The 22237-nt window shown below is 35.9% G+C and overlaps 1 protein-coding gene across 1 annotated transcript in view; it reads left to right on the top strand.

Annotated features, from left to right (window-relative positions):
- Positions 1 to 22237, top strand: part of OCA2 (OCA2 melanosomal transmembrane protein) — a 185928-nt gene that overhangs the window by 50141 nt on the left and 113550 nt on the right. Inside the window, exons 4-10 of the mRNA XM_058850116.1 lie at positions 1038 to 1136; positions 1747 to 1935; positions 5408 to 5465; positions 6320 to 6392; positions 14543 to 14700; positions 15187 to 15269; positions 15612 to 15765. Coding sequence (XP_058706099.1) covers positions 1038 to 1136; positions 1747 to 1935; positions 5408 to 5465; positions 6320 to 6392; positions 14543 to 14700; positions 15187 to 15269; positions 15612 to 15765 — 814 coding nt within the window. The remainder of the gene's footprint in view (positions 1 to 1037; positions 1137 to 1746; positions 1936 to 5407; positions 5466 to 6319; positions 6393 to 14542; positions 14701 to 15186; positions 15270 to 15611; positions 15766 to 22237) is intronic.

Raw genomic sequence — 22237 nt, 5'->3', positions numbered from 1 at the left:
ACACTACTGAACAAACAAAGCAGTACCTGGAGGTTTTAAGTTTATGAAGTTCATACACAGCTCTACAAATTGCAAGAAAATTCACTGTCTTCCATCTTGTTATAAAATAAAATACACAAATCCTTCTTTTTGAGCTGTCCTTATATTTAGAAGATAGAATAACCAGTCACTGTTGGGTATTTATTTAGAAATCTATGATTTTATAATTTCTTTCCCTCACAGTCCAGCAATAGTGAGAGAAATTTTGGGTTTCCTCTAAATGGGTTTCCTCTGGGTGTATTGAGATCTGCATTTTGACTGTATGTCTAGCATATTTCTTTGAGACTTTCTGGTGGTGGTATGCTACATTTTTGAATAGAATAAATCTAAGTGTACCTGAATAATGTTGATTTTGATGGGAAATGTCTCTGAAAGAGCCTGGTCATGGGAAGATTTTCTAAAATGGCTCAATTATTTAGTCTCTCCCAGAAGCCTCCCCAAAAGCCAGACCTCTGTGATTGTGATTGATTGTCTTCAGCTGCATCTTAAGTTTGGGGATTACACCTGAGAAAAAAAGCTTTTTCACAATGCTAAGCTGGAATATGGCAAAAAGTCTCTTACACTCTGTTTAATTATCTGCAACACCGGGACAAAGACTTAACAGAAACCATTTGGAAGGGATTGTGCTGTAGAAACAAAGTACTTGTATTCAGATTTTCTTCCCTAATACCGAGTACCAAGGTTACTGTAGACATTAGTGGATTTGTAGATGGTGATCCATGTCTCAAATAACATTTGTGGGAAATAAATTCTTCTAATATCTCATGTTTTATGAGGTATGCTAGTGTAAACTTATATGGATGAGTCCCCTGTGAGTATAAGAAAGTAACTACCATGACCAGTTCAAACTTAATGAATGAAAACCTTAATTTAGGTCAACACCATTCTTAAAGAATATTTAACTAATTGGATGGACTTGTAGCAAAATATTCTGTAGATCTGTAGTGAATCATTTTACTGCAGACTTACTATTCTGTATTTTTTTTCTCCCTTCAAAGATACCACTTCAATTTTTCAAAATTATTCAGCTTGAGGTCAAAAAGCACTGTTTTTACAGAAAAGACACCACTACTGAAGGTTTCCTCAGAGGAAAATGGGTGAGTTACTTTAATTTTTCTCAAAATATTTTTTTTTCTAAGTTCTCTTCTGTTTAATTGCATGTGGTTCTTTCTTATATCCTAACACCAAACCTGCTGGGAAATAAAGTGAATAGCAGGGGCTGTAAGCAGAGAATTATTCTGGAGGACCTTGGCAGCAGAGAAGGGGCTGAAAGAGGAGAAGGGAAGGATGTAAGGTGTGAGGTCAGGGTGATTAGAGAACCCTAAGCTTAGACAGCTGCAGGTTCTGTGCTCTTATTTCCTCTATGTGCTGTTACATAAAGGGCACTGAAAGGCATAGCAGATCTGTAGGGAAGGTCCTGATGATGGAGCTTACACATCAAATCCTGAAGTACATCTGCCTGGTGTATCAGAGAGCTGGTGCTCTCAGGTGCACCTAAATGTCTCGGGGTCTTTACTCTTGTTTCCTAGTCTACCCAGTTGTGTCACCAAGGGGAGTTTGGTCTGTACTGAACAAGTCTCTTTCTATGAAATTTTCCATGAAAATCTCTCAGAGTGAATGTAAGGTTCTGCAAGGTTAGTTACATCTACTACCTGTTGAAGTAAAACGCTGTTTTGTTTTATTATGTTTACTGAAAATGTGTGACAGGTTGCAGTGTATGGCTCTTCATAATCCAGATTTTACCACAGATGATGATTCATGGGACAACAGCTCTGCAGAATTTGAGCAAAGGTTTCAGCTGGAAAGTGAGATGGCAAGTTTCCCTAGATCTGCTTCTTCTGAGAAATATGAAATCTTGGACAACCTTCATGTCAAGTTCAATTTATCAAACATGAGGTCTGAATTAAAACATTAATTTTTTTTTTTAATTTCTGCATGTATTTGTTTTTATGCATAGATGTCTAGAAAAGTATTTATTTATGAAAATTAATAAACTAGTACTTCATATGTAGATAGTATCTTGACATTGATAGTTTGAAATTGACTCTTCGTAATGGTCAATAGCCCCTTGTTCTAACAAGAATCAATCACATGACATTCTAAATTTGTAATTAAATACCCCCTATATTGCTTTTAACATTCTTTGAAACTATTTTTAAAAGCCCTGTGGTTGATTCCACAGAATCTTTTTCTTCAGTGTTTTGTTGCTTCACTTTAATTAAAATATATGTGTAAAAGTTCTGTAGTCATTACAATAGCTTTTCACATATACACAAAGCAAAATATAACTGAACATTTTTCTGCCTTGGACAACATTAGTATATTTCATGCTTTACCCCAAAGTAGCCTTTTACATCATTTCGGCATAGAGGAAATTGAATTTGTTAATATATTAAAAGATAGCAACATCATAAGAGCTTAACTTCAAATTTTCTCAGGATATTTTTGCTGGGGATTTAAGAAGCAAAACCTTTAATCTTGGATACTAATTTCCTCTGCCCCTTCCAGAGGTCCAATTATTTTTCTAGTTTGTTTTGGTGTCTGTAAATAGCTCTGCAGGGTTTTCCTGGAGCCCAGCACTGCAGGTCCACATCTCCTTGTTGATCTGCCACGCCTGTCCAGCGGAATGTCAGTACATCTTTTCCCAATCTGTTTGTTGTCTTAGCTCATCACTTCACAATTGTTTTCTTCTCATTGTGCATACGGTATTGTGCTTTCCCTCTCTGCTGCTGAACAAATGGAGCAGGAGAGTTCCAATGACTGCAATTAGTGCAATGTGAGCGCACGCAAAAAAGTTTGGCAGGTGTTTTTCCTCACACTTGTGGTAGATTTCCCTGGTACTTGATGGAACAAAGGTATCTATTGGGAGTGTGAAATTCATTGTTTCCAGTACAGCATAGGTTTATATTCTGGGGAGGAGCACGTTTTTTTCTGGCAGAACTTTCCCTGAAATATTTTCACTGCTGCAGTGCAAGCTGTACATATGGGATCAGCTCCTTGGCTGTTGTAAATCATAACACTTCTGAGATGGCAAATGAAGCTAAACTGCCCAGCACCATATGCAGATCAAAAATCATTTGGCTTAGAAGAGGGGGTGAAATTCTTCATAGATTTATACTCCATGAATTTCCAGCTGAAGTCAGATAGGATTGTACTGGAGGCATATATCAGTGTAGGATTTGGCACAGGGCTTGTACTTGCATCACTGTGCCAGATTAACACTGTAGGAAGAGACAGATTGCAAACTATGGGTGTGTCAAAAGCTGATCATGTCTCGATGTAAGCTGTTAAAAATGTTGCTTGCCTAATAAAAATTGCCATGAAAACAAACAGACGGGAGGAAAAGACCCTTCTAAATTCTTTATTTATTAAAACCATTTCCAAAACCTTGTTTTTATTACATCTTGCCAGCTCTTTTGGATGAGTTTGCTATTTACAAACAAGTTGTTATTAATTTATAAAAGCTTAATTAGCATTTTATTTCACTTGTGTCTTAAAATCAACAGTTTTTTAATAATAACTTTAATATTATAAATTATAAATTGAAAGTCCAAAGTGCAAACAAATAATATAAAGTACATTAAAATTTAGCCAGTCTGGATTACACTTTATTAATTCATAACAAAATAAATTCTCAAAATTACAGAACAAAACCATAATGTAGAGATGGGTAAAATTGACAGGAAGGATAGAGGCTCTATGACTAAGCTGGCACAAAATATTTTCCACAAATCACATAATACCAAACTAAGTTATCAGTGTTGAAGTGTTGATAATGGCCTGTGTCATCATTCCATTCTTTTCATGCCTGTATTACTTTCTTCTCTCTGCCATCTTGCTTTTCAGTAGAGCAGGGCTATTTGAAGAAGCCACTAGAAGAAGTCACCTAACTGGCTTCCTTCTCCTCTTCCTCTGCCTTCTCTAGATTTTCATGCTGTACAAAGTTTGGGTAAAGTCGTTACCACTTGTATTAAATAGAGGACTGTAGCCTGTTTGTACCAGTTTGTGACAACATATTTTTATTAGCTGCTGATTTTTATTAGCTGCTGTTTGGAAAGTTCCAAAAAGGGGGGGAAACTTTGGAAAACATTGTTTTTGGAAAATGTGTTTTCAGTCATTTATGTTGCTTTTTGTCAATGAATTGACTTAGGGACTTACTTCCACTGTGGTTAAAAATAATTTCTAACATTCTTCAGACTATTCTGCTTTAATATTTTGTCCTTCAGCATCTGTCAATGCAGCTTTTTATTGCACTCTTCATTTTTCAACTAATTATCCTGGTAACTTGAAATGTTTTCCTTCTTGCCTGTCATCAGGTTTAAATCAAGCCTTGCATTTGCCATTCTGTCAGAAAAACAAGGTTTGAATGTTTACTTAAAAAAAAAATAGAATAAGAATATTGATGCTTTCAAAATGAAAATATGTAACGAGGTCAAATCAACAGAAAGGCTTCTGTAAATTAAGGCATCAGTAGAACACATTGATGGGCAGTCAGAAAATTTTTAGTTGAGTTGTCTTTTAAGTAAGACTAAAAAATGGTAAATTGAAAATGTTAAATCTTAAGATTTCTTTCTCAAGACCAAGAGAATGTCCACATTTTAGAATTATTCTTGCCTTATCTCAACATCTCAACATCCACATTTTAATTTAGAGTTATTCTTGCCTAACCCACTCAGTAGTAAGTTTGGACAGTTCAGAATATTTTATGGCATCTCATTTTCAGAACAGGGCATTCCTTCAATGGTCACAGATTTGCCATGGAAAAAAAGATTTAGTTTTGTTAGTAGATTTATGCTCATGAGGTATATTTGGTTTTAAAATATACTGTTAAACCCAGAAGATTCTTAAATTTGTTCTTGTCTTCAAACTGCTTTTTCTAATACTTTTCAGGTGTGTATTCTAAGTCCAGTTTGAGGAAGTCACTCATGACACTATCTGTCTATGCCACAAGCTCTGTTTTCAGCACAGCCATGCCACCTCCCTGTGAGAGCAATGCTCCTTTGCCTCTCTGGGAGAGACAAGAATGAGCTGAGGGCGATTTTAGTCTGCCAGGGGCCAGCAACACTAGTGGACAAGTGGTTCCAGGATCCAGCACCAGCTCATTCTGCAGCTTTCCCTTAGATTTTCCAAGGGGCAAATCCTCCATCCAGTGCATTGAGACCATGCTGGGAGCAGAGATGGTGCAGGAGCCCCGGTAGTCACCAAGGCTTCCCAAGACCTTCCTTCGTGGTGTCTGTACTCTGATGTGATATACTATCACCCATAAGTGCTTACCATGGTGTTTATGAAATGTCAGAGCTGTTAAGAGAATAGAAATTATTGTTTTTAAACTAGCCAGATAGTAAATACGTGTTCCCTTGTGTTTCAGATGTTGCCTAAAATTCCTGAAAGTTTCAGGCCTCTTTATCTTTGTAGTTGTCTGCTCTGTAAGTATTGAATTTTTAGTCTTCCCCTGCCCCCTATTTCTTTAGAATTAGTTCAAAATGAGCTTTGGTATTTTCTCTTACCACACAGAAAATGTCTCAAGGCAAAAATGACGATACTGTGCAGGGCTTCATGCCTCATCAGACTCCTATTTGGTGCTCTAGTTACCCCTCAGGAAAATGTGGTTGGGTAAGCAGTTGAGTTGGAGGAAGAGACAGATTAAACCCAAATTCGTAGGTCCCTTAAGGATGCTTGTTGAATTTAGGATGGATCTTCTGACACCTGAGGAATGCTCATAGGGGAAGCTGCGCTGGGGAGGATGCCGCAGCAATGGCAGCACTTCACAATGTCAAAGGCAGAAGGTGATGGGGAGGTTGGCATCTCCTTTGGGTGGCCAAAGTGCTGCCCTCCCTTAAAAAAATCTTCAAAATTAGCAAAATCTTTGACTGAAAGTGTAGAGAAAAATTTCAAAAAGTTGGAGTTTATTTCTTTTAGTGGCCGTGAGGAACTCAATTTTGGGTTGCAGGGCTTCTGCTGGGAAGAAAATAGATGATACTCTGAATTTCCTCAGGTATGGGTGTTGCTTTCCAGACAGATCCTGAAGATTACAAATGTCTTAAGAGACATTTTGAAAAAGAGCATAAAATATGTGACTTTGGCTGTAAATTAACAGAAGGAATATTACTTACCCTTGTTAAGTATCCCAGAGATGCTTTTCAACTCTGGTGGAATTATAACTAAAAATACTGTATGTGCAACTTGAAAGAGTATTTTTAAAGTATTTGAGATAAGTTTAGCAGTTCTTTTACAGTTTTTGTGTTACTAATGAATGTTTATTTTTTCATCCTTGCCCTAGATTTTATTTGGCATTTATCCAGATCAAGGTATGCCCTGGCAGATGTTGGCTGTATCACCTCTGGAAAGCTTCTGTATCCTTCTTTCATTGCAAAAATCTGATCTGAAGTTTCATTGATACAGTAGTTGAAAGGGTGTGCATTTTCTGTCTTATACGCTGAGAGGATTGTGTGTCCTCAGAGCCTGGGCTGCATTCAGACTTGTCCTTTGACAAAGGCCCAAGTCCTCCCTCTTTAAGTTGTACTGAATGGCACCTGTTTAGGGCCAAGAAACTGTTGAAAGGAACAAGCAGTAGAAGAACCCCAAATAAAATTTATTTATCATAGCTGAATACAGATCTGAATGTGAAAATCTTTGAGGGATGAACATTCATTTAGTAAACAGACAATAACTTTTGCAAACAAATTACATTTCTTCTTCCCACTTTATTTCTAGTTTAATCAGTCTGGGCTGAAATCTGCTTGACTCTTATTTCACTAGTGTTAAAAGAAGATGCACCTGTAGATACATTTCACAAGGAGAGGGTGAAAGGTGCCTTGTTTTGAAAAGGTGCAGTAGGTTTTCATTTTTGAGATGCTTTGTTCTTCTACATAACTGGTCAATTCCATAGCTTTGGGCAGGGACAGTCCATTTGAAATAGATTTAATTATTAGCATTCTCATTGTCACCAATACTGACACTATAAAATGTAGTAATTAGTAGGGTAAATGAGGAAAAAAGTGCTTTAGGACAATTCATAATTAAAAGTTGAGACTGAGATTGCTTTTTCAAGGGAAGCAAATGGACTTTTAGTAGGACCAATGACAGCTTCAGTTGTAAACTCCCATCAATATCCTGTTCACATCAGTGTTTTTGGTCCTCCTTGAAACTGTTGTTGAAAGCTCCTATGGTGGTGTGGTGTTGAACAGCATCACTGCTGTCACAGCCTTATCTGCCAAAGGAAGATGAATTGAAAGTGAGTCTTTAAGTTCAAGTCTTAGTCAAGTGTCATAGCATAAATTGAGGATTTCCTCTCTTTCCAGACTTGGGTTGGGCACATAGCTGTTGCATTGTACACATTGTACACACCTGCAACCAAATATTACCTTTGTTCCAGGGAATTATAGTTGGGACTGGGATTTTAGACAAATGGGTGTTCCTGTATTTCACATTTTACCTATCAGGTCAGGACACTGAGATAAATAGCTGTCAGGCAGTCAGAATATAGTATTTCTATTTCTTACTTGACAAAGCTAAAGCTTTTTTGTTTGTGTAATGTGTCTTGAAAACTGGATGTTTCATCTACTGTCTGATGTCACTGAGCTGGGGGAAGTGAGAGGCAAGCAATCCAGCAAAGCCATCATTCTTTTTCAAGGTGATGTAGTAATTCAAGCAGAAGAGTCAAGGAGAAAGATTGCATTTCTAAAAGAGTTTTGGAGAAGGCGCAAGCAATCCTGAATGTCCTCTTACTGATGCTGTCAGTCTACATTTGCACAGCAGTAATGTCTTGTGGTTGTCTTTCGCTTTGTTGCACAGTGGTTTTGTATTGTGGTTTATATTCCTCTTCTTGGCCAGGCTGAGGTAATGTTAACCATTCAGACAGCAGTGCTGAAGATGCAATTTATGCTGGCTGACAGACTGAGGTAGTGGACACTACCTGCTACTCTCTGAATGACTGTAAGAATTTAGTGGTAGGTTTGTAGGTGTGCTGCAGTAGTCCTTTTCTCAAAGCCCTTGGAGGTCTGGGTGGAAAAAAAGTACCTTAGCTCATATGATGTCAAATTATGTAAATGAGCACACTTTACCTCTTACTTCTGCTTCAAAAGCTGTTTAGAAGTGTTGAATTGGTACTAACCACTTTATATTTATTTATTTTTAATTTTTGTACTCCTTCCTTTCAGTTCTGTTTCTTTCCAGATGTGCCCAAGCACATTGCTGTTATGAATGTGTGGTCACATATACAATGTATCTCCATACACTAGAAAAATCAAAACAAAATGTGTAACATTTTTAAAAAGCAAATCGAGTAATTATTTTTGGTCTTTATGTCCTTTGTCATCCTGGTGTCACCTGTTTTTTTATTTTTGTTTTCTCTGCCATGCCCATGAGATCTCAGGTTTGCTCAGAGGGCAGGACTTTCTTTCTCTGGTGTTGGGAGAGGCCTTCATTAGATGGTGTGGAGGTGACCTTCTTTTCAGATGAGATCTCTGTTTGTGTTGCTATACCTTTACCTCTGGTTTGGTTTTACTCTAACTGGTTTTCTTCCCATTACCTCCATCAGTATTAGCTCATGTGTATCTCCTGTTGTTTTACCCATCCCCATTGGTACAAACCTGGCATGTAACACTGAGGAATGCTGGCTGCAGATTCTGGAAACAACATCTGGTCTGCTGTGAATTAATAGAAGCTTTCTGAGTTTGTAATTTTGTGTGTGGTTGGTTTGGTTTTTTTTGGATAGTGATTTCCCTATAGGCACCAGACATAAATTCAGTGATTTTAGTATAGTTTTTCAAAATATTAGTAATGTCTCTCTTTGAAGATAAACACTTGGGATTTATTGGTTTTTAAATTCTAAGTCAGCTCTATAATACCAGAAAGAAGTAAGTTTATTATGAGGTCTGACTAGAGGACAATTTCTGTAGGAAGCAAGATTCAATATCACTGTTGATGTAAAATGTGTGAATCATTTTCAGATCTTTTTTTTTTCAAAGGCTGTATGTTAAGAGGAGAACATTTTTAATTATTAAGATGATAGAAGAAGACATAAAGAGTCTAAATAAATTCCAGCATTTCTTTGTTAATTACATGTACCTATTCTAAGACAGGAACATTCTTATATTTTCTTAACTTTTTTGGCCATTCAGACCTTCAGGAAATGTCTCTCCATTAACTGGGTGATCAAAGAGTGAATGAAAAATATTCTTGTTCTTCTCCACAACTTACATACATTTTCAGACTTGAAAAATTTTCTGAAGTGCTAAATATACTTTGTGTTCTTTCCTTTGTTTCTAATAACTACTGCCCTTATCTAAGCAAATTTTAAACTTTTATCCAGCAATGAGGAATGGACAACTGGAACAGAACTAGACGCTAACATTTTGACTTGAAGTAGGCTTTATGAAATTAAAAAGTAATTGGGATTCATCATGCTTTTAAGGAATTATGCAAATTTTGTATGCTATTTCACTGTCATTTAAAGAAATGCCTGTCTCCCTGATACAGTGCCTTCTTTCTTTCACTCTATCTCATACAGTTATAGCTATTTCTACAATTCTCAATAGTAGAAATATTTTCTTTATATAAAAAAGGGTAAGTCTTCTGCTCATTTCTGTGCAATTGATCTCACACCTACCTCGTTGAGGTGTGAATTCTGATCTTTACTCTGTCCTTGACAACTGCTTCAGTAACAACCTTTTCTTCCCTCTCAACATTTGTACTTGCACCCATTCATGTTATAGGTCAGGGAAGGTTAGATCAGTGTGGGCAAAGCAATTTAATTTTCCTTTTTTGAACAGATTGTCAGAAATTACCTTGGGAGTAGACAGTGACTTCTTCCTGAGTCTGGCCAAGGATCTTGCATTTTTATAAATATATTTTAAAGTCTTTGTGATGTGATTGATTGTCTGATTGTTTAGGTGTTTGATATCTCCCCAGTAAAATTTTTGGAGGAAAGGATGACATTATGAAAATTAAATATTTTCAGAGCACCCAGTGTGAAGAGTTTCTTTCTCATTTCCTCTTTACATTCAAGATAAAACTCAGTAAAAATACATAACTTGAATTCACACCTGAATGGGTATCTGCTTACTCCAAATCAGACAAAACCAAAGATATCAAATTGACTAGAGAGGGGCGATTTTAATGGATGTACCTCCATCTTCTCCATGAGAGATTTTGTCACTTCCAGTCCAGAATTAGTCTCAAATTCAGAAACTAGAAGATGTATCTCAATAGTAAAAAGTATGTTGAATTTTAAATCGTAGGCTAGATTTCTCTTTTATTGGATTCAGTGGAACTATTTAGAACAATTCCACATGTGGATGAAGAGTCTCTAGGACAAGCAAACTTTAGATACCTTATTATCAAATTCCTTGCTAAAGTTATATGAGTTAGAATGGTTTCTGCATGAATTTGTGTTCTTGGTGCGACTGTTAATCATGTAGCAAGGAAAGGTCACTAGAAAGCTTGCAATCATGCCATGACTGTTAGTGACATGGAAAACAATGTTTCCCACTCCCTGAACAAGAGGTATATTTATAGAAAGAAGGACTGTGAGGCAAAGAATATAGTCATACTTTACCAGAATTTTCAGCTTCCTTGAAGGTTCTTCCCCAGGGAGCATAAATTAATGTAATTAATTACAAAACCTCTCTAATCCCTTTAATTCCTTTTCCACTTTGAATATTATTTTATTTTGTAACTCTAGTTCTCTACTGGCAGATTCTCCTCCATAATTTTGCCTTGCAGAAAGCATTTAAAAATAATTTCTGTTTTTGATGTTGTTGGAAATGTACTAAGCATTTAAGCCTGCAGGCAATGTTCAAGCTGTTAAATACATGGATGAAGACCAGGACCACGTGCAGAGGCAGCCAAGAAGCAGAATCTCAAGGCACAATTGATAAAATGCTGTAGAAATTAGTTTGTTACAGAACTTCTCAAACTGATGGAGCGAAGAGAAAGGATGTATCCACTGTAGACAATAATGGAACTGGATTGCTGGCACTCAGAAAAGGGGGAAAATAAAAAGTTTATAGAGCATTCATCAGATGGGGAAACCAACAGGGACAGAGAAGTGTGTGGTTCAACTTGTTATATTGTGAAGGGATGATGCAGAAAAAAGCTCATCAGCTACAAGCAGAGATAGGAAATAAAAAAAAAGAAAAGCACAAATGCTAATGCAGGAATAACACCAGTTAAGAACAATATGCAAAAATGGAGGCTAAAACCCAGGGAAAAGGCCTTCTTTAAACTGGTAATACCCTAGAGAAACTAGCATAAGTGACCTGGTCATAAATCAGTATGAATGGTGTATAGCTACCACAGAGACTTTTTTGAAAAATGAGCTATAGACACAGCATTCTCAAGGTACATTCTACAGTATACAGAATAAGATATACAAATAGATGTCAAAGAAAGCATAAAGGGAGCCATCTGTGTGCAAATACAACTGAGAATCTCTGTCAAACGGGGTTTTTTTGGCTGCCTCTGTACATATTGAAATAATGAAATGATGGAGGGTAGAGCAGGGACTCACACAGCTACTCTTGAGTTAGTCATCCTAGTCTCTCTTTATGGTTAATAGAGAGAATGGATGTTCCTCATGAGCAATTATTCTCAGCTTCAGGCAGTGGTCCAAAATGAAGCAATGAATTCCATCTTCCAAGCACCCTCTTATCAGTGTTTTTAGGGAAGTAAAGTACAGGAGCATGAACTGTGGTGAATGAATACCAATTAAATGTTTAGCCGCTGCATCCCATAAACATAAAGTACCATGAGGTGACTCACATACTCCTCAAAACCTTTTCAGAAAACCAGGCTCAGGAAGTGCAGCTCTTGGTTCAGCTGGGAGCAGCAGACCTGCTCTGGTGCCAGGTGTAAATACAGACAGCCACAGTGTAATGCTTCACAAAGCAAGCACAACCCCAAATCCCTTGACGGGCTAGTCCACAGCAATAATGTGATTTCAAGAATAGAGCTATATCAAAATGAAGCAGTTTAGGTGAAGTGAAATAAAAAATATCAGCTCTGGCTGTAATTCTCATCAGGGAGATTTTTTTTACTTTAAACGGGCACACAGAAGGACACATTGCAAAAAAAAAAAAAATATTCAGGAAAGGAAAAGCATGATTAAATTGCAGAATAAAAGGGAATATTAGAAGTAAAAAGAGAGTTTTCCCAAAATTGTAAATATCTGAATGATTAAAATTTAGAAGAAATCACATTCTAATAATTTAAGGGAAATATAAAACCAAGGTAAGGCAGAACAAAAATATTCTGAAGAGCAGCTTGATAAAAAAAAATCATATTTTTTTTCATGTAAGCATGTCTGAAGTTTTCTTCTGGTTTATTATGATTCCACCTTTCATAAAGGCTGTGATCTGCAGTAGTCTAACAATGGAATTATGACAGAGTCCCTAAATATTGTTTGGAAAAAGATAACTCTGATGAGATTTGAGAGCCTCAGTGCAGGCTGGTGAGTGATGTTCTGTTGCACTTGCAATCAAAGAAGAACCTTTCTTTTTCTTTTTTTTTTTTTTTTCTATGTCTCTTTATAATGGTTTTATAAGTGCACAGAATGGAAAGGGAAAAGTATCCTTATGTGTAGAGGAAAAAAAAGAAGAAAAGAGCCACTCTTTTTGAAAATAAGGTTTAATTTTAGACATCCTTTCTAATAGCTCCTGAATGTGTCATCTAGGTAATTACAGATTTATTTTAAAAGTATTGCTTAAAAGGAAGCTGCCATAATTATATGCACCTGAAGCTTTTCAAGACATAAGTGGCTACACTCCTTGTAAAAAACTGACTACCAAAAGTTGTCCCAAACTGTAGGGTTAATGACTTCAGGCCAGCAGACCTTTTAGAAGGTTGAATTAATGTCTCTAGTTAAAGGTATAGCTATAGCTCCTATTGATATTCCTATTATATAGCAACTAATGACACAGAAAATCTGTGATGCCAAATCATATTTAAAACTTTCAGAAGGAGAACTGTTGTCATTTCTGTTTATGTTTGCTAAGAGCTGTGTGTGTAAATTCTCCTGGCTGGACTTGTCTCCTGATTTGTTCCATGTGAGATTACTTTTTTATCCTTTCCTGTGTGATTCTTCTAAGAAAACAGATACTTGGAAACTTAAATTTTTAATTAATGGCATGTGAGTGTCACTGGTGGTGTTTGCTCAGCTTGCCTTGCTAAGCAGGGAGACATTTGTATTACTTTGAGTGCATTGGCTGCCCACCTGGTACTAGATCTAGGGCTTTTTTGGTTACTGTAAGAGATTGCTCTTCTCTAGATCCAGGAGGACCTCATAATCTCCCAAATCTTTCCATCATTAGACACTGACTTAGCATAGTTGATCTTTCTGGGGGTCACTGGAAGCAGGACAGAGCTCAGCACTGCCCCGAGTCCTCTAACTACCCTGGGTTTTTTCTTTTCCTGTCAAAGTCTCTGAGTTTTGTGGGCTACAAAGCATCTTTTTGAGAAAATTATTTTGGTGGGTATATCTGGTACATTTTTCTCTCTCTTTGTAGCATGCTCAATAAAATATTAGATGTTAAAACCATGAGATATTCAAATATGTGATTAAGTCTCATGATTTCAATGGAACATGTATGTGTAAAACTAAGGAGTTATTTTTGTTTGTTTGATTTTTTGTTTTGTTGGTGATGCATTAGCTTTCTATCTGTCACAGATAGGAGGAAAAAAATTACAATATTGCTCTATTACAGTAACAAACTGTGAAGGGTTTGAAAGCTTGGGCTTTCCTCATCCCCTCCCTTCCCCACCCACCAAGCCACAAGGATGCATTTTTCAACCATGCCAGAAGTGGACTATTACAACACTAGGTTTAAAAAGCCCTAGATATATTGGGACTAGACTTCCAATGGATTTGTGGATCATGGTTGGCTGATTTTATCAATTATATTAGCCTAGGAGTATAGTTTGACCACACCTCATGTGAGATAACTCAAGAAAAAAGAAGTAGATGAGGGAACTGAGGGTGAAAGAGTCTGTGAGTGCTTCAGCTGAGAGGAGGTTGAAAATATCTTTTGGATATTTGTAACATTGTGAGCAAAACTTTGACCAAAAAGCAAATCATTAGGCAAAGTCCTCTGCAGTTTCTACATTGTTTTCACCAGTACAAGTTTTGTGATGTTTAAATTGCTGAGCTAATGGTGTAGTCTTTCAGTAAGTACCAGTATTTAAAGAGCTTTACCTTTCTGTCTGTGTATTTCTGTATGCTATTTTGAAGCTTTGATACATCGGGTGAAAGCTCTGGTAATCGCAAAAATCACTAGGGAAGATATATTTCAGAACTTATAACTCTTTTATTATTAGGAAACTTAGTCAAAACAGTACTACTTGGTGAGGAAACAGGTATCTGTTTTGTCCTTTTCAAAATTCCTGAGGCATTTTAGCTGAAAAATATATTTTTTCAATATAAATTGACTAATTTCTTTTTCCTGGAACTTGTAGAGCCTATACTCATTTTTACTGGAAATTTTCACCTTAATAACTTTATTAACAGCTATGAATCTGACTGACTTTCGTGATTCTGCTCTGTTGAAGTTAGACATAGGAGGCCCATTTGGGGCACAAGTAGTTGATGAGCAAACAGAGGAATACATCGTAGTGCAAATCAGCCAGAATGAAGACACAGGATCAAGGAGGAGGCGCCAGCAGCAGGTGACAGTCTTTAAATTCTCTTTCACTTTTTCTGACATCTTTTTTATCACTTATTTCCATCACCACTGTGTGGATTAAGTGGCCATGCTCTTTCGTGCTGCAAGGTGTTTCAATTTTAGCATTAGAAAACTTACTCTAATTAAAGTTGTATTTTATTTTGTCTTTACAAGTCTTCTCTGTGCATTAAAATTTTGTTCTCTGTGTTCAATGTAAAGTGTTTTGGCATCCTCCCTCTGGAGGACATCCTGGAGGTGTCTCTCACTTCATTGATTGAGTGAAAGCATGAAGATGATTTAGTTTGATTGAACCTGAGCACCTGTAACTAACATAATCAGGGGGAAATAATTTAGGCTGATTTTATGCCTGATCCACCACAAAAATCTCAAAAATGGACAGAAGAGAGAAAAGGAAGAATAAAACCCTATATCAGAGACATATCACTATCATTGACTTCTGCTAATACTGCTAAATATGACTCTCTTGCAGGTGGTGTACAACTGGTCTCTACCCTTAAGTTCAAGAAGAAATCAGCAGATCATCACAACTAGAACCTTTCAGATACCAAACAGGTTGGCTAAAAGACTGAAAAATGATGCAATAAAGGAGTAGTTTCCACAGACTTGACTAAGATGTTTTAAAATTAGTTATCACTGCATGTTTCAGAAGGGTAGGAAAGGATGACTTCTTGATGCTCTTTAAAAGTATTTAGAAGACTTGATTGTACTTGAGAGTTAATTTCTAAACAATACTTTCTAGAGGGATAGAGTTTGTTTAAAAATGTTTGAGGAGTTGCCTGCTTTTGTAAAGATATAACAAGTATATTGTTAAGTACTCAATATAAAATTAATGTACAAATAAAACAAAAAGTATTTCATTCCAGGAATAAGCAAAACTTCTTTTTCTTTCACCAGAGGCACCATCTTCATAAACATTCAAGCTTTCCTGCAGGAGTCTGGAAGTGTTCCTCTCTCCATGAAGCATCAGTACCTTCATGCAAATATAGAGGCACAAGTAACAGTTGCATCCATCATCTTAGTAGGTGTCTACGTGCTGATCATATTGGAAGTAAGCCAGTTTTGTACTTTGATTTTATTTTTTCCTCTAAGTTGTAAGTGGAGCACAAGAAAAGTTTTCAGTCTTGGGCTTTGATATAGTTTTAAAAATATGTATATAACTTCATGCACCATCAGTGTTGCTAATGACATGAATAAGGCACATTGTGGGGAAATTGTTCTGCATTGTAAGTGATTTTGCCAGTTTCTTTTAATGTTACAGTGATCTTGTATATTTTTCTATTAGGCTCTATAAGTTTTTTACATATTTCAAAATAATTACAGTTTTCTTGTGAGAGTAAAAACAGGTCAGAATTGTGAAAGGTGTGGAAAATTTGAAGTTAATTATTAAGATAAGGTAAAAGAAAAAACTCTTGGTTATTTGCCTTCTCTAAGGTACGCCAAACTATGGACTTAGCATACTTCTAACAGGTTAAAATTAATATATATTTCAATAAATGACTTTTAGGCATTCTTTAACTCTGTTATTTGAAGAGGAAATGGAGCCTGAATTAATATGAAGTCAAGGGAAAGGGAACTTTTAACATATAATGCAACAACATTACAAAACCTTGAGGTATGACATTGAATAAAAATGCATTGCATCACACTAAGAATGGAAAACATATCATAAATAGCACAGAACTCCAACTAAATTATTTAAACTGAAAACACTTACTGTTATCTTAAAATGAATTGCAGATGGGGAGGAATACTTCTTTAAAATTTATTTTAAATTCATATGAACATCCACACTGTCAATGCTCTGAGTCAAGTCATGCCTAATTTGCATCAGTATGAAACAAAGAAATGAATGAAATCAAGTCTACAAGGTACTCCACAGTATGTAAGTCCAGCATGCTCATTTTTCTTCCACATCCAGTGCATATTTTGAGCTTTTCAGCCTTTCCCCATTAAAATGGTAAGGTTGTAGAACTTCACCTAAACTAAATACCAATAATGGATGCACACAACACAGCAGATGCTTTAGACATTTAGATTATGTTGTTCAGCAATGATTATTTCTTTCTAAACCTAAGAATGCCCCTGTATACATTATAAATGGACAAAGAGATATATTATATGCAGAGGGGGATTGGACTATTTTTTCTATAAATATGTGCAGGCATACAGCACAGCACCAAAATGGTCTTAATGCTTTTAAATGCAACTTCTTTTTTTAAAAAATGGAACCAAACTAAAATCCCCTAAACCCCTAACCCAAACTACACAACCTTTTAGCAGTTGCAAAAACATCAGGTTTTAAATGTATGTAAAGGGGGGTTTTGTGTTTGCATCCTGAAAATCTGCTTTGGAAAAATTAATGTCAAAAAGGAAATAAAGACTTGAAACTGAAAAGCAGAGCTGGGAAAAGCATTAATTTTCCTGTTTTTTTTTTTTTTAATAAAAAGCCTTAAAACCACTCATTAAAGTATTATTTCTTTGAAAATATCAAGGAAAGATTTCTTTTGTTGGCAGAAAATTATTTCTGCAAATTCAAAGGTAGAAATAGATACTCGTAAGTAAACTTTTTAAAAATTTATAGTGTGGAAAGCCACATATTGCATCATGATATTAGCCATTTTCTCCATAACATCTATAGGAATGTCAAATGCTACAACAGGAACAAATTCTAAACTCTTAGTTTTTAAGTTCTATGCCTCTCTCATGGATTTCTTGCAAGCAATGGATGTTAATATTGTTAGAATATGTAATAGTGGCTTTCATCATATTCAGTATTTATCATTTCAGTGCCTGAAGTCCTGTGTTGTCAACACATTGCACTCTCTAGCCCTTTAGCTGTTATCACTGTTGGAGAAATCAGTGTTACTGCAGGAGCAATCACTTGTAGATTTTTATTTTTGGTGTTGCTGCTCCCCATCTTTTATCAGTCAGTATTAGTTTCCTGTATTTTACTAATTATTCTTTGCAATACAGCTTCTAATTCAGACACTGTGTACACTCAAACAAGTTCTAGAGTTATATTTTTACATATTTTCTTTAAAAATGAAGAAAAATGAAACATTTTATCTGTTACAAATCACAAGAGCCTCTTTTTCCTCCTGCACAGCCCTTTTTTCCCCAGCATGAATCGTAGAACTTGCCCACAGCCTCCTCATTCCCACTGTCCTCATCTTCTAATCCTTTCTTGCCCTTGTCCTCTTACTCTTTGCTACTTTAGTCACCAGGGACTGTGCAAAACAGGCTGCAAGAGCTTCTGTTTCCTGTGGATATGAAATGGTGGGAGAAGATTGTCCAGTCAGAGGTTCCAGCTGGAAACTGAAGTACATTTACTGTAAACAATTGTCTTCTCCAAACTACTAGCAGTGTAAAGACACAGGGTAAAATCTACTTTGAGCTGTTGGCCTCCATGTTAGCATCAAATGTCTAATTAAGCACCCCTCCTTGTCAGTGGAGGTCTCAGGATGTGCTATTCTTCAGAAAATAAGCTGTTGAACTTCATTTGTTCAGGCATTTATTTTCAGTGTTGTTTCTTTTGAAACTGATTCCATATTATGCATTTATAAAATATAAAACATTTCTGATAAAAGAAGATGCCCCTTTTTCTCTTTAATTTCCAATGATTTCTAGTTTCAGGCTTACAACAAATATGAATATTTTCTTACTTCACAATTCCATTACTCTACCTCTTGAAATTTTTGTATATTGCTTTTAACTCTCTTTACTTGGTCATATAAATATGACCAAATATCAGTCTGTTCCCTCTTAGCATTTCAGTCTCCTATTCCCTCCCCTTGTCTCAAAGGAGGAAAACATTCAGCTTCCTGTGGTGCTTTTGCTTTGATCTAATTTATACTATTTTATAGACTCACTGAAAACCACAAAGTATTTAATTCTGTTATTGAAAGCATAAACTGCAAAGGAAATTTTAAAAAGTGCATGTTAAGAGAGAGAGGAAAAGAGAGAGCAGAGAGAAGGAGAGAGGGGAAGAGAGAGAGAAGGAGAGGAGAGAGAGAGATGAGATGAGGAGAGGAGAGAGAGAGGAGAGAGAGAAAAAGTGTGCCAGATTTACTTTTGTTGATCTCAGCTCTATTGTCTGACCCTTCAGGATTACTGTGGACACATGGTTAAGATGGGTTACAAGTAGTTTCACAATGATCTACAGGGACACCTGGTGTAAAATGCAGATGTTCGAGTTCAAAGCTGATGCTGCTGTATTAAGTCTGTTTGCAATGTATTTTCAGACAGGCTTTTTCTATTTTTGATCCTCAAAATGTGTATGCTGTTTTGACTGAAAACCTGGAAAAATAAAAAGCTAGGAAATTTAATTTTTGTAAACCTCTACTCTGAACATCTTTGTTCTTTTAGCTGAGCGTATTTGATCGTTTGCCTTCTTTGATTTCCATAATTTCATCCAGAAAAGATTTTCCTAAAGTGATTATTTATAGCCTGTTAACTGAATGATGTATCATTTCTGGTCAACAGGCATGGTCAAGGAAAAGTAGTGCAGATAAAATCTCATTTTTAGCTAACAGTTAGACAGATTAGTTAGATAGCCAATAAATATGGTTAGATACTTTTGCTTTCTCACCTTGTCACTGTTTTTGTCTACACAAAACAGGATAATACACTGGTTATGCTAAAGAGAAATCTCTCTGCCCATCTATGTCTTAAAATATCTGTTAAAATAATAAATAATTATAGTAAATAATTAAATAGTAAAATAATAAAATAATAAACAAAAATAATGAAAATAATTTTGCTAGTATTCAAAAAAGTTTTTTGAATTGATAAAGCTCTTATTTTTAATGATTAACTGCATGTTTGCAGCTTTGTTGAAGCTGTGTTAATTAGAAATATATAAGGAGGAATGCTAGACATCAATTATTAAAGGATAGAGCTTATTAATTGAAATGAATTAATGTGTGCCCTTGTCCAACACTTTCCCTTAATAATATATTTGTTTTATGTTGTGTGTTAAAATGCAGTGTTAGCTGTTTATGATAGTTGAATGAGCAGAAGCAAATGTGAAAGTAATTGCCTTTTAAAAGCTATTTTGTAAATTTAATCAGGAGAAAAGGCAAAATAACATTTATAATACTAAATTAATTTTAAAAATTAAAGAAGAAATAAGATATACCAATAGCACATCAAATAGCAAAAAAGTAATACAAGCAAATATCAGAAGCTCTGATAGGTGATAGCCTTCATAGGACTTATCACAAGTGATATTCTTTAGCTTCATACCCTGTCTTGTAATTAGCACTAAGAAAGATCTTGCCAGGATCTTTAAATGGCAATGGCATTTTAATGATCTGAGATCTTAAATGATGTTTACATGTCTGTATTTCTTCTTAAAATACAAATACTTGAAAGTGCAGGGTCTGGCCTTAAAAGCTCTAGTTTCTTACTAACATGAAGTATGTGCTTATAATCACAATTTTCATTACTTTAATGGAAATGGATTATGTCAGTTTCTCTCCATATTACTTTTCTATTATTAACTAACTTAAATTATGAATAAACACCCCTTAAACTTAATTTCTTTAACTCATATAAAAGTGATTTTTAATAGCATCTAACCAGCAGAAATTAGCTCCAGAGAACAAAACTTTTATGTGGTTTTAGTCTGACCATTTTTTGCATCACTGTAGGCTGGTTGAAGCAGTGTTTCCTGGCAGGAAACATTTTTACAACTGGAATAAGGTGTTATTACTGCAGTCTACACTCAGTACTACACACAGTCCAGATTTTGTATCAAAAATTATGCTTTAGAGAGGGAATAGGAAAAGAGAGGAAATAGTCATTGGCTATTATGAAGCATAACATTAAGTGATAGAAATGGGCTAATCTTTAGGGAGATTTTTTTCTGATAAGGCAAATAACAGAAAACGTGACTGATCACAGAAGTGATCAGCTTCTCACTTCCCATCCATTCTTGTATTGATCTGTCTTTAGATATATACTAAGAAGAGTGTGGATTAGAATGTTCCCACCTCCACAAATGTCCTCCCAAAAGATTTGTAACAAAGGAACTGAAAAAAATCCATAGCAGTTATTGGAAAAGACTGTAAAAAAGGAAATAGTAGCTGATGCACTCTTTGGCCTTTGTTGGAGAGAATGTATGAATATATTCCTGATGCTATGGATTTCATTTGTTTTAGGATGAAAAAAATAGTGAAGAGGAATTAAAACAGTGCTGTAGGGTTTGCCAGAAAATTAGGACAGATTATCAGAACAAACCTTCTACCCTCCTTAATAAGAGTCCAGGCCATATTTCCCTCGGCACAAATAAAAGTTTCCCCTTATCTGTCCCACTGTTTGAGGGTGGTAGGTAGTAAAAGAACCCAGAAGTTTTAAATATTGGGACTCTGAGGGTTGCATGAAACCTAAATCAGGGTAATTAAACATAAACATAAAATCCAGTAGTAAAACTTACCTTAAATAAAAATCGAACTTCCTCTGGAGCAATCTAACCTCATCTGCCCTGGGCAACAAATGGATTTGGATCTTGTTTGGAGTGCATATAACTCTAAAGCACCTTTACCATTCAAAATCTTCTTCCCCCCATACCTCTGAAATTGTGCACTATGATGAGGGCACCCTTGCCATCCCCAGGAGTACTGGTTTTAGGACATAAACTGAGGGTGTGCAGTAAAACTTGCTGAGGTAGATGCTGGATGATTGGGTTGAACAAGGAGATCCAGACATGGGACAGATCTGTCTGTCCTGTCTCCCAGAGTGAAATATTCAACAAGTGTTCTCTCCCAGAGAGAACAGCCTGTTGCTGAGCTACCAGTTAAGCAGTACAGACAATCAACCTTTACTGTCATTCCCGAATACCATTCCCTGATTTAGGAGAAGGCTGTGACCTCTGTGTATTTTGATCTCAGTGCATTTTGAGAAGCTCAAAATTACTTTCAATTTGCTGTGCAGGAGCATTGTGTGTTGTTCCTTATGAGAAGGATTTTACCAGTACCCCTGAGATGCCAGGATTTCTACTGCTTTGTGTAGAGTAGAGCCACTGCCAGCAATGAGGAGGCTCTAAAAGGACAGAGCCAGAACCAGTAAGATGAACTAGTTATTTTTTACCTGCCCTAACTACAGCAAAGGAAAGGAAGCTCAAAGGAAGCAAAATTCTATAAGCTGAGGAAGGGATGAGTTTCAATTAAAAAAAAATGCAATATAATAGCAAGCAAAATCCTCAGCTGGATCACAGCTTGATGTGTTATAATTACAATATTGTATTATTAATCCAATATGAATATTGATTTTACACTGACTATTGCCTGCCTAATTGTTAGATCTATCTTTCTAGAAGTCAGACTGTGCTCTGAATATGTGCGTTTTAAAGAAAAATACCTTCTTTTGGGTGCTATGGTACTTCAGCAGCATGTAAACTGTCTTTAATTAAGAATGAAGTAGGAAAAAAATTGCCACTGGGTGGTGCTGCTCACTATTCTAAGGACTAGATAGGATTGTCTGCTTTAAAAGGCGCTTTCAGGCTCCTCTTTTGACAGAAT

The sequence above is a fragment of the Poecile atricapillus genome, chromosome 1 (genome assembly GCF_030490865.1).
Source record: "Poecile atricapillus isolate bPoeAtr1 chromosome 1, bPoeAtr1.hap1, whole genome shotgun sequence".
Lineage (NCBI taxonomy): Eukaryota > Metazoa > Chordata > Aves > Passeriformes > Paridae > Poecile > Poecile atricapillus.
This window is presented reverse-complemented; position numbering and strand designations above follow the sequence as displayed.